The sequence below is a fragment of the Antennarius striatus genome, chromosome 14, assembly GCF_040054535.1.
Source record: "Antennarius striatus isolate MH-2024 chromosome 14, ASM4005453v1, whole genome shotgun sequence".
NCBI classification, from domain to species: Eukaryota; Metazoa; Chordata; class Actinopteri; order Lophiiformes; family Antennariidae; genus Antennarius; species Antennarius striatus.
In genome coordinates this window covers 19,384,557-19,398,031 of record NC_090789.1, presented here as the reverse complement: position 1 = coordinate 19,398,031, position 13,475 = coordinate 19,384,557, and the positions used below count along the sequence as shown (strand labels likewise).

Here is a 13,475-nt window from a genome sequence, read left to right as displayed (position 1 = left end):
ATATATTAGAGTGGATTTAAGGACGGAAACAACAAAACAAATTTTCAAACTTTTACAACACTACTACTACCCACTACTACTGACTATCACTGCTACTGACTATTACTACTACTGACTACTACTACTACTGGCGTACTGACCACATTGCAGTCTGTTGCTTAGGTAAGACCACACATCCGTGAGCCAGTAACCGACCCAGACCACTTTGCCTCCACATCAGGAATGTAGTGTGCAGCCTCACACATGACCTGGACAGATGTTAGTTAACGGACATGCTATGTTAGCCTCTAAAATACCTTTAAAATATAGAGCTTTTTTTTTTTTTTTTTTTACAAAATTGAACTTTGGTAAAACCAACACAGGATTTAGATCCAGAGAGTCTGTTACTATGGTAACAAACCCAGAGATTCAGTTATCTTGCTTTGTGAAATAGGCTAGGTTTAGTCCTCTGACTCTGGGTTAAGGTACCTCCCTTTGAGAAACCGGAAACCCTGGTTTTCCCTAATTTCTGGGTTGACTTAGCTAAGGTTTCTATAGCTTAGTGAAAACGGGTGGCGCCGTTCCCTGTAGAATAGAACGCAGCATCACGTGAGCGGTGGCGCCGTTTCCTTCGGTCCTAAACGCAGCATTTTCAGTGACGTCAGCGGTGTCTCCGTTTCCTGCGGCCGTGAACGCAGCACAGACCGAGAGAAGCTCGCGCGGCCGGCAAGGACACGGGGCTGAGAGCTTCAATGTCGCCCTGCTAGCCGGTTCACCAGTGTTCACTAGCGTCACCAGCAACAACCTGTCTGCACTTTGGTGAAAAACAAAGAAACTCCACCCGGACCACATTTGCAGCTTGATGTCAGCGACTTTGACCGGTTGAAGGTAACAGAACGGCGTCTACTGAGTCGGTAGCTAGGTCGCACAGTTAGCTAACGCTAGCAGCTAAAGCTGCAGGATGTCCTATAATGGCAGCTTTAAGGGGAGACACGGAAAGACTCGTCACCCCCAAACAGGACCGTGGGTGTGAACCCTAACTTTACTGCATGCATCATCAGTAGCAACATTATCTAATATCTGTTCGATATATTTGCAAAACTCTTACTGATTCTACATTCAGTGTTGTTTGTGTGCTGTTAGCATGTAGCTGTGACTAGAACTACCAGGTTGAGATGAATAATCAATCAATCAATCAATCAATCAATCAGGCTTTATTTGTACAGTGCTTAATCACATCAGCAGACATTTCAAAGCGCTTGTGCTCCTTTAGTGATGACACTAACAGGATCAGTGGTGATCTTCGGTGCATTCGAACCCATGTGTGCTCTGGCCTCCTCCCAGGAGACTAAGTGTTGTCATCTGGTTCACTCGATGCATCACATGAGATCACCGGGGCTTCACCATCACATGAGATCACCGGGGCTTCACCATCACATGAGATCACCGGGGCTTCACCATCACATGAGATCACCGGGGCTTCACCATCACATGAGATCACAGGGGCTTCACCATCACATGAGATCACCGGGGCTTCACCATCACATGAGATCACCGGGGCTTCACCATCACATGAGATCACCGGGGCTTCACCATCACATGAGATCACCGGGGCTTCACCATCACATGAGATCACCGGGGCTTCACCATCACATGAGATCACCGGGGCTTCACCATCACATGAGATCACCGGGGCTTCACCATCACATGAGATCACCGGGGCTTCACCATCACATGAGATCACCGGGGCTTCACCATCACATGAGATCACCGGGGCTTCACCATCACATGAGATCACCGGGGCTTCACCATCACATGAGATCACCGGGGCTTCACCATCACATGAGATCACCGGGGCTTCACCATCACATGAGATCACCGGGGCTTCACCATCACATGAGATCACCGGGGCTTCACCATCGACCCATCGCTTCAGTTTCATGCGGGTCGGTTGTGGTTCGCTGCAAGGCAGTCGCTTCTTGACTAGTAAGAAGAGCTGGTCCTGCACCAGGAGCTGGTGTGACTACCCTCTGTGGCTCAGTGTGAAAGAATTGAGTAATCCACAAAAAGTCACACTCTGTCCAAGACGGTGGCGCACGGGCGGACACCCCCCTGGGGGGGTCCGGGGGGCCTCCCCCTGGAAATTTTTCAGTAAAAAAGGGTTTTTCCTGCATTCTGAGGGCAAAATCTTCTGTTTAGTTAACCTCCAAAAACCCACTAAAGCCAACAGCTGAAGCTGAACTCTCTTTATTTCTGTCCTACTTTATGCAGGAATGAATGTGAGATTCAACCATTGAAAACTTCATTCACTCTGTGAAGATACAGTCAGACTAAATATTACTCAGTGTTTACTGGTAGTTTACTGAGACTAGAAGACATTTAAACTTTGACCACCACCAACACCATTGGTATGACATAGTTTTTATTTTTATTTTTTTAATTCAACAACATGATTTTTCATTTCAATTTAAAAAGGTATATAAAATATCAAGTGAGGTGAAAACACATTTACATCATCGCTGGTTATTCCTGCTGGTCAGAGGGAACAAAAGTCTAAGACTACAAACAAGTATTGATAATATCTTTCATTGACCTTCTGATCGGTCTGTCTCCACTCACCCCCCCTCTCAGCATTCACCATTTGTTTATTAATGAGGACTTTAACACAAACTCTACTAGAAAACACTGGATTCTTTTGATCGATGGTCCTCTCCTTGTCGTACACCAATTCGCGGGTTTAGCTTATAAAAAAAACATTATTTTTGTTTTTCATTGGACGAGAGGAGGTCATGACCCGAGTGCATTTGTGTCTCGGGAGCGTTCAGGTCACTTTGGCTATTTCCGTCGGCATGCTTCGGCTAAATTCCGTCGGCATGCGGAAATAGTGTCACTAGCGCCGTTCACTAGCGGAAGTACAGGCGCTAGCGCCACTCGCTAGGAAGTAGCCTAACGGAGCGAGCGAAAAAGTTTTAGCCTTTTTTCCCTAAAAATAAGAACGCCACTGTGGCTACACAGGCTAAAAACCTCTTAGCCAATCTGGAATTTACTTTGCCTATGGCGAAGTGGCTAATGGCTAGCGCAAGCCCAGAACAGAAAGGTCCTTTATTTACTATTGTACATTATTACCAATAGGATGTCAATTCAGTCTTCAACTTAATATTTAAAGCTGCGAAAGGTAATGTTCAGAATTACATTTTATTTTCTCAAACTGTGACTTTGTCCTGTCAGCAGTGCATGAGATAGAGATGTTAAATTACATCTAATGACATTTTCCATCACAGCAGATCCTCGACATGCAAGTTTAATCCGTTCATGACTACACTCATAAATCAAACCACATTTCCCCATTTAAGTAAATAAAATCATTTTAATATGTTCCACCCTCGTAAAGAAGCACCAAACCCCCTACATTATGAAAACACTTTTTTTATCACCCAATAGACATGCTGACTCTATCTTTGTATGATTATGTTTAAGTTATGCAAAACAATGATTAAGAATGAAAAGCAAAAGTCACGAGTCACCTACGTCTTTACTCCACCAACAAGAACGAAATCCGGTCTCACTGATGTTGTATCCATCCGCCAACACGTGGTAAAGAACGAGATCTGGTCTCACTGATGTATCCATCCGCCAACTAGCGGCAGTGTCCCGAAGCGTAACTTGGATTTTTCGATCGAGTGTCTTATGTAACAAAAATATGGACGACTCGTATCTCAATGAGTCGTATGTGGAGAAGCTTGTATCTCAGGACTCTACTTCACTCCAGACATGTGGGGGGGTTTGCTCAGATAAATGAGGTGAGTGGGTCCGGGGTGTCTGCAGGTTGGGGGTGAACAGCTCTATCCCGTCTGTGCCTTCAGGTCCGTCGAGGTGAACCTGCTGTTGGACGTGGTTGATTAGCGTCTGTCTGCGGCGCCTTCAGACTCTGGGGAATGGTGAGCTGGTGACTGGGGTCGCCCCTTCCCCTGTGGTGAATGGCTGTGAGCAGAGGGGGTCTGGCCTTCTGTGTGAGTTGTGTCTGCAGCCACAGCAGAAGGTTACCCATCAGGAGACGGAGCTGGTCTCTCAGTCAGGTGATCCCCTGGTTCCAACGTGCTCTCCTGTCACAAATGTTACCGTTTCCTGTGGTCTGTTTGTTTTACTCTCATACATGAAAATACGCAAGAAACACAGGAAAATTTGTTTTTTCTTCATGTAGTTTCTTATGAAATAGGATTATCTCCTGGGAACATTTAACAACATTTTTTGGTTGGCTGAGAGCACAATAGTTCTTATAATAAAATTAATGAAATAAAATAATGGTACAGTGCACCCTCGTTCCTCGCGGTTAATGCATTCCAGGAACCGCACGCGATTAACGAATTCCGCCATCGAGCGACAAACTATCTACGGTAATTTAAATGTTCATGAACCCTCCCCATACTGATATTAAACCACCTCTCTGTATTACCTTTAAAACACTCTGGTAGACTGTTTAAAGCGCTTTGTGTCTCATGTAAGTCCGAGACTGACGGAATGTAGCGCACTTCAGGATGCTGTCAGCCAATAGAATGTGTGTACGGTATCACATGACTGCCTACCAAAAATCTGCGATGAGGTTGAGTCGCGAGCGTTGATGCATGAGGGCGCACTGTAGTTCTTATAATAAAATTAATTAAAAATAAAAAGTCATAATTTTAATAATAAATTAATCCTTAAAACTAATTTATGCAACGTGTGTGTGTGTGTGTCTGTGTGTGTGTGTACACATGTTGTATACACATCTAAATACAGACTCATTATAAATTCATATTTAAATACAACTCCAAATAGAGAGGAAATGACATCACATAGGCAGGCAGGATGTTGTCGTTGCACCAAACACACACACACACACACACACACACCGTAGACACTTGCCAACTGTAACCAGCTCATTCATTGTTATTCTGGTGGTTTTTTTAGTTATAACCTGAGTACTTGTTCCTCCTTCAGGTGGTGGGATGGCACTGGTTCAGCCAGACTCGCACCCTGAGCAGCTTATCATGGGCCCTGGCACCCCCTAACACCTTAAGATATCAGACAGTTAAACCCCCGGCGCTGTCCCACCCATTCCACCGCGCCCCCCAGCCTCGGGAAGCAGCTTCCTGCCGGGAGGACTCCCTCAGTGTGTGCGTGCTGGTGCGACAGGGCGAGCGTGAGGGCCTCCACACCCTGCTGGAGATCTCTCTGCTCGGCCACCATGAAGCAGGAGGACTCCTCGCTCTGAGCCCCGAGTTTGCGTTTCCCTTGACGACGGTGGACGGCAGCCGAGAGGATGACATCAGCATCGACGGCTTCAGGAGACAAGGGGTGGATCTTTTCAAGAGAGAGCACGGCTGTTTCAGGACTCTGTTTGACGCGGAGAGATGTCCGGCACCCTTCACATACGGCTCCCACTTTTACTGCTTCCACTGCCCGGGCACAGAGCCCGGCGGGAGGCTGGAACACAGGCAACATGTTGGACTGGACCACAAAGCAGCGGATTGGCGTCTGCTGCTCCATCTCTCTCTCTGCAGCCACGCAGGGAAAACGGACGGGAAGCAGAGTAAAAGAGACTCTAAGAGAGCCGAGCAAATGGCCATGATGTACGAACGACTGAGGGTGGAGGTAAGGAAGCACACTCTGTTAGGACGAGTCCAAGTTCTCACGTCACAAGGTGTGTCGTAAACTCATCAGCGGTCATTGTTCAAAAGTTCTGCTTGAGATTTTGAACAGAATTACAGCAACAAAAAAATATCTGCCACGTAAACACTGCTGCAGCAGTGGTGGGAGTGAATACTTACATTTGAACTGGACCAGTACTACCTCGAGATACAAGTGTAATCCGCTCTGTGACTGAACTCCCAAGTAAAACATTTAAAACTACAAAAATCATTTTAATTCGTTGTAAGAAAAGAAAAGAAGAAATCAACGCTGTTAAACTACCAGTTTACACTCCGAACATTTTGAACCACTTTGAACCGGTCCCCAGCCTAAGACTCAGACCGTGTCCACAAGTAGCCGGATCTTTTTGAAAACTGATTTTCTTTTAACCCCTCATTGAAAAAAATTTGCGTCAACATGACAGCGTTTCGAAAATATCTCCGTCCACACGCACGTAGCTGCATAAGTGCAATAATTGACACGTTTCTTAGCAGAACAACTCAGAGAACGGGACCGGGACGTGTGGAAATTCACGGCGTTCCTCCTTGGGGACGACCTCCATCACAGTTCTCCACCAGGGGGCAGCGCATCCCAGTCTGACCCAGAGCTGGTGTCTTTGGCGAGGAACGAGAATGAATGAAAGAATAAGTAAATACACTTTATGACTCATAGTCCGTTGAGGTGTATCCTACTGTCAATCATGTTAATCGACGCGTCTTCGACGTGAAGCTGTTATTTGTCAGAAAATAGCCGGTCCCCTCTGTGTGTACATGTAGACGGGTCACACACACTAACGTCACAGTGGTTTTTGTCGCAGGAAGACGCCCCCCAGATAGAAAACGTTTTGGTTACAGCGTCCACAAGACAACACAGACCCGGTGTTTTCAAAAAACTTCACTTTGGCCAACGTTTTCGTTCGTCCTGGACATCTGCGTTGTCGTGTGGATGAAAGGTGTAACCGCAACAAAAGAGTTTTGTTTTCAAAAAGATCTGGCGACTTGCGGACGGGGCCTTAGTGGACGGAGCTGCTGCCGCCCCTTTAAGAGAAAGAACGAGACCCGGCTTTAGTTGATGTATCCATCCGCCGACACCAATGGGGTGTTGGTGTCCTCAAGAATGACTCAAATCTCATATGGGGAAAAAAAATATGGACAGAGTGACAACTCGTATGTCAAATAACTTACTACTGTAACTTTTCTGTTTTTAATTTTTTTTAAAAATCAGTACAGTGCGCCCTCACGAATTAGCGCATCAGCACTCGCGACTTCACCTCGTCGTGGATATTTGGTCGGCAGTCACGTGATACCATACGCCCATTGTATTGGCTGACTGCATCCGAAAGTGTGCTACGTTCCATCAGTCTTTGAGTTTCGTGCTTTAAACAGTCTATCAGAGTGTGGGGAAAAAGGTAATACAGATGGAAGGTGTTTATGAACCCCCCCATCAGTATGGGGGGGTTCATAAACATTTAAATTACCGTAAATAATAAGATAGTTTGTCCCTATATTGCGGAATTCGTTAATCACGCGTGGTTCCTGGAACACATTGACTATGAGGAAAGAGGATGCGCTGTAATGAGAATTAGGAAGTGAAGCAGGCAGCCATTGTAGCAGGATGTTAGCCACCTGCTAACAGTTAGCGGCTGTTCGCCAGGCTCATCTCCAGCTCTCGTCCACCACCTGTTTTTTGTCTACTTTCAGCTTCCAAACATCTTGATCAGGAAACACGACTACTCCATGTACTCCAGTGACATCGAGTTCATCAACGGCTTCCTGAATACCAAGACCAGGTGAACGACGGTGACCCCACTTCATCACTACCCTGATTGTCCTCTTCCATTGTGATCTGACTGTTTGTTGTTGTTGTAGAGGCATCATGATGTATCGACTCAACCTCTCTCTGTGGCACTTCCTGTGTCTGTGTTGGTACGCCATGGCCAAGCTGGAGGTCCTCAAACTCACCTCACACGTAGAACAGGGGACCATTAAAGCGCGCTGGAGGGTCAGGGGCATTCCCATGCACTCTCTGCTGCTGCGCTTCTACCAGAAAGACAAATCCAACTTGTTCAGGTAACAGACGTGTTGCAATGGTCCTCTGATCGTTTGGAGGCTTCCAATGAGGAACATATCTTTAGGACCACATGTTAGGCCACTCAGAACCGCCGACTCACAGTCCTGATGTCTTTGAACTACCTGCTGTGTGAGGAACACCAGCGGCTTCTGGCTGTGACATCAGTAGAGTTTTTAACTGTGAAACTAGATTTCAACCAGTTTGAGTTTTTGAATGAACCAACACTAGTGTCACAGTGTGAAGGACCAGCTCAAACCATCTGCTGGGTTCTGCTTGATGTTCACAACAATGAGACCACAATACCTGCTTAACAGGTTTGTACAAATCTGGAAATAAATGTGAACAAACGACCAACCCAAGAACGACCAACCCAAGAACAACCAACCCAAGAACGACCAACCCAAGAACAACCAACCCTATCTTGGTGGAGCTGAATGTGTAGCACTATTCAGTGCTACACATTGCATATTTAAATGTGGAGCACTAAATATGCATTGTTCGGTATTTATATGTGCATTTGTACGTTTTATTGATAATTTGGAACAAGCTGTACGTCACGTTGCACACGTATCATGTGTTCCAGATCCTTTGATGCCTTCTCTACATTCTACATTGGACAGGATGGACTCATTCACTGTCATCAAGTTGAAAAGGTAAAGTATGTTTGATCACTCTGTACCCATTAATTTATCACTAGTGGGTCACCTCAGGCGGTCACTGGTGGGTCACCTCAGGCGGTCGCTGGTGGGTCACCTCAGGCGGTCGCTGGTGGGTCACCTCAGGCGGTCGCTGGTGGGTCACCTCAGGCGGTCGCTGGTGGGTCACCTCAGGCGATCGCTGGTGGGTCACCTCAGGCGGTCACTGGTGGGTCACCTCAGGCGATCCATCTGGAAACGGGACGGTCTCTGATTCTGTTACTGAACTTGGTGAGGTTAGGTTAATTTTGGTTTGGTAAACTGCAGGTAGTGAAGTAGATGTCATGTAAACTGAAGTTTGTCCTAAACTCAGGAATCTGAGTTTAGGACAGAAACACATGGAAGGAAAGTTGAGGGTAGGTAAACTCCGAAAATCTAGACTGAGGTTTGTTTACGTTTTGTTTGTTAATCTGTATGAGCAGTTACAAGCCTGGTAGACGTGTTAGACCAGTGGTCCCCAACTCCCAGTCCGTGGACCGGTACTGGTCCCTGGGTCAGTCGAACTTCCATTATTTCTGTTTTATTTCTCATCTGATTCAGAACGATGTTTTAAGTGAGTGGATTCTCTCCTCCACATCTGTCTATGAGTCACTCTGTTGTCAAGATGCTTTCCTTTGGTCACATGACTACCCCCTTAAAGGGGCCGCTCTGCTAACACAAAATACATTACTGCTCAATTGAAACTCCCAAGCTAGCAGATCCAACAAGAAACAAACATTGGCGCGATGTTACGAGGACGCCATAATGGACGGATTAGAGACAGTGGTGAGGACAGGCATGGTGGACGGATTAGAGACAGTGGCGCTGAAAAGAAGACAGGAAGTGGAGGTGGAGGAAGTGGAAAGATGTTTAGGTTCTCCAGGCGTGACCAGGTTGGGTCGGATCAGAAATGGGTTCTTCATCGGAACGACCAAGGTGAGATGTTCTGGAGACAAAGTCAGAGAGCAGACTGTGATGGTTTGGACACATCCAGAGTAGAGATGTTGAGGATGTTAGTGATGAGGGTGATAAGGATGGAGCTACCAGGAAAGAGGACAAGAGGAAGACCAGAGAGAAGGTGGATGGATGTAGTGAGGAAGATATGAAAGCAGCTGGTTTTAGAGAGGAGGATGAAGAAGGTAGGCTGACGTAGAAAAGGACAAGAAGAGTTATTGGAGTCGTTGATGATGTGTACCAGAATGAGGTCTGAAAAGGGGAATTGTTTTCTATCTGAAGACGGATGTTTGGGTTGGGAGTCTACCAGCTGTGTCGTCTTTTCCACAGGGTTGTTGCTGAAACACATCTTGCAAACTGTCGTCTTTCTCTGATAAACTGTACCCGTCTACCAGAAGCGATGTCAAATGTGTTTTGAGGTTGGATTAAAACTATTGCTAAACAAAGGATAGCGCCGCAGTTCTACCCTAAAACGGTAAAATATTGTTGAATGTGGGCTGTTAGTTTACATAACCTTTGGAAGCGGGACTGGAGTAAAAATACCTCCATGCTGTCACAGCCCAGCTTTACGTGAGTCAGTACGATATCAGATTTATTCATGCATGTTGTCAAAACGCCAAAAACAACATGCAGCTGTGGAAACAAAGGTGGACACAGATGTAAAATGAGGGACAGCTTTTTTCAATTCACTGCTCACTCAGGTGAACATCGCTGTTTAACGTCCTGTGTGTGGGTTGCAGGTGATGCCGGCTCAGCCCCCCGTCCTTTCCAGAATCACTCATGTCATGATCGGGGCTCTGGTTGCCCTCGGGCTGCAGGAGGAACGACCTGCTCTCCATCTGATCCTCCCTTCTGTCCTCACTCAAGGAGATCCCAAACTGACCTCAGAACAGCGGCTGGAGGATTCAGCCATGTGTCCAAGATCTGTGTGACGAACGTTTCCTTCACTCTCCGAGTGCATTAAAAGGAAGGTTTGGCTGCGTGTCAAAGTCATGCTGTTGGCTCTGATTTAGACGCTCAGTCCAGACTTCATCCTGCTCGTCTTCTCGTCTGTTTCTACCAGAACTTGTAGCTGTTCGTTGACATGGTGTCTATTCATTTTTTCTGTCCAGACTGGGATGATTTCAAACAGATCTCCTTAAAGAGCTGTCCTCTAAAGGTCCACTTTTAATGTCAGATACTGCAGTTTAGAATCTGAGCTTGCCCAGTTGAGTACAAGATTCAACTGATTGGCGCTTCATAACATTAACATTAGTACATAATATGACTGAAAACCACTCGTGTCAAAGAGCAGCAGCATCACACACCTTCTCATGATGTTTCTACATGAAGCCTGCGTCCCCAAAGAGACAAGAAGATGGGATTTCAATCTCCAGTCTGCTGGTGTTATCAGTCTGAGATGTGTCAACGCTTCAGACTGATGTTCAGCTGCCCTCTTGGCTGTAATTTAGGGATACGGGTGAACAGTGATCTGAACAAATTTTTATTCAGCCATTCCCCAAATGTTAAATTCATTTGTAAATATCCCACCTCACCCTGCTGTTATGGTAGCAGCCCGCTTTATCATCCTCCTATCGTAGTCTGTGTTGCTGCACAAAGGGGGCACCAACAAGGTATGCTTTCCTAAAACCAGGGCTGTGTAGATGGTCTTCATGTGTGTCAGTGTCCTGCTGTGTCGAGTCTACCCAAAAGATAAACCAAAAGTCCTGCTATTGGTGGATGTAGAGGAACTGATGTAGCAGCTGATCTTGCCTCCATGCGAAGAAACACTGACGAACAACATCATAGCTCCATACAGCTCTATGTAGATATGTGGTTCTATATCACTGAATGTATGGAACCAAACCACTTCTAGCACTGGCTGGACTCAGATTACAGGACTTTGAAGATTAGTGATCTAGATCAGTTACGTCCAAAGGAAGAGTCACCTGAAAAGTGACAAAAGAGTAAAGACATGTTTCATCATCAGGATCAGGTGGTGGTGTCCTACAGCTGTAATAGGACGCTGGTAGGACAAAGTTTTAAAAGAAAGAAAAAGAATTTAAGTCCATCGGTTTAATGGGAGAGAAAAACTGGCTCACCATGAGAAAGACTCCAAGAGTCCACGTGACCTGAAAATCAGGTTGGACAAATTAGCATGGATGTTTCCTTATCTTCATTAATCGTAGGAGGTGAAGCCATCTGACTGTATGACGACGCGCACACACACACACACACAGCATCTCAGCCATCAGATCTGTGTTCAGATTAGTGTCGAGGTTTTGTCCCTACAGTTTACAGACCATTGACTCTCACTGAGAGGACCTTAAGTGGGTTTTTAGTGTTTTATCTCAGATAAAGACGAGACCACAGATGCAAACATTGCAGTTGTCAATAAATGCCTTACTTAATTTTAGTGAAGCTAAAAACAATTCTACGTCAGAAATATTTCTCCGAAAGAAATCACTTAAAAAAAAAATTGCAACAAATTTCATAGTTACAACAAAACTAGCAACGTGGGGTTTTTCATAAAACTAACAAACCTGAACCAAACCCGATTCCACGTGTTAAGATGTTTGATTCTCTCACCTTTGTTCTGACAAATCTTAAATGTTCTATCATCAGTTAGACCCCCTTACAGTTGGAGAAAGAAACAATAGCTGGCAGTTGCTTTGAATTTCTTCCCATAATTAAGGAAAAAAATGTGCAATCCTTCTAACAGAAATGTTAGAGAAGAATTATGTACCTGCTACCTTGACAGATGACAGTGACTGCTCCCCGCTGTGGATAGAGACACGTTTGGGCATGCATTTTAGTGTGTTGAATCCTTTGTCCCTAAATGAGACTGAGTCCATCATCAGGACAGTTTGTCTTCTTTGCTGTACATGCTGAACTGAATTCTGGCATCGTGTTAGCCATCCATCATGGAACGAATATTACCTAATAGATGGTTGTGTCTGTTCACAAACACCACAGTTGTGTTGCTTCTCTTCCTCCTGTACTACTGCACCGTGTGGATTTGGGTTGTGTTAATAAAATAAAGTTATTATATGAGTTAAAGATGACCTTTGTTTATTCAACACACAGACAGCTACACTCCACAGGCTGGTCTTGGGTCACAGTCTTAAAATACATGTCATAAATCAGCTAATAGAATAGAACCACATGTTGACCACAGAAAATATTCAAATTTTATTATTTTATCAATCGATCAACTTTTATTTATAAAACTGAATCACATTAGCAGATATTTCAAAGCGCTTTAACAGATGGAGAAACCCAACAATGCCCTCCAGAGCGAGGATAAGAGACAGCAACGGGTAAAAACTCCCTCATTGAGGAAGAAACTCCGGCCAGGACCCAGACTCTGGAGGGCTGAGCAAGACCCTGGATGGCGGTCATCCGCCTTGACCGGTTGAGTGGAAAGGAATCACAATAGAGATAGGAACAGGGTGACAGAGAGAGGTAGAGAGAGACTGGCAGAAAGGCCTGATGGATTTGTAGTCTGAAGTTCAAAGTTTAGATCCAGCCGCCGAAGTGAGGCTGGGATTTTCAGGCTTTCAGATGTCTTCTATACTTGTTCCCCACTTGTCAAGCAGAAGCACATAGACAGCAGCAGTATTTTACACAATTAAGAGCAAGAAAAGCAAAGAAAGAAATAACAGAAGCTCCTAAAGTAAATAGTGTAACCCCCTTTAACAGGAGAGACAGAGAAAAATACCCTCAGCAGTCTAGGCCTATAGCAGCTCATCTAAAGACGTCTTTGTTGATCCTTAATTGTAAGCTTTATCAAAGAGGAAGCTTTTGAGTCTGGTTTTGAGATTTAACAAATGTAATTGGGTATCATCTGCCTAGCAGTGAAAATTAATGTTATATTTTCATCCAATCTTCAGCTGCTTTTCCTCCTTGCAGGTCATGGGGGTTGCTGGAATCTATCCCAACTGGCTACGGGTGAGAGGCAGGGTACACCCCGGATGCGTCGCCAGTGTATTGCACTCACATTTGAGGACCATCTTGAGTGATCAGTAATCTCTGCCTATCCGTCTATCTTGCATATGTTATGTAACCAACAGAGATGAACATTATTAACCAACCCAAGTTTGTCTCAATCTGGAAAACCTGAGTCCATCACATGATAAAGTCTGACCAAGA

General features: G+C 45.2%; 1 protein-coding gene across 1 annotated transcript; it reads left to right on the top strand.

Annotated features, from left to right (window-relative positions):
- Nucleotides 1-175: 175 nt before the first annotated feature.
- c14h6orf136 (chromosome 14 C6orf136 homolog) lies at nt 176-12,398 on the top strand. Its single transcript, XM_068332389.1, has 7 exons — nt 176-867; nt 3,843-4,055; nt 4,957-5,610; nt 7,347-7,435; nt 7,515-7,715; nt 8,300-8,369; nt 10,085-12,398. The coding sequence occupies exons 2-7, from the start codon at nt 3,957-3,959 to the stop codon at nt 10,274-10,276; spliced, it is 1,305 nt and encodes a 434-aa protein (XP_068188490.1). The 5' UTR covers nt 176-867; nt 3,843-3,956; the 3' UTR covers nt 10,277-12,398.
- The last annotated feature ends 1,077 nt before the right edge of the window (nt 12,399-13,475 follow it).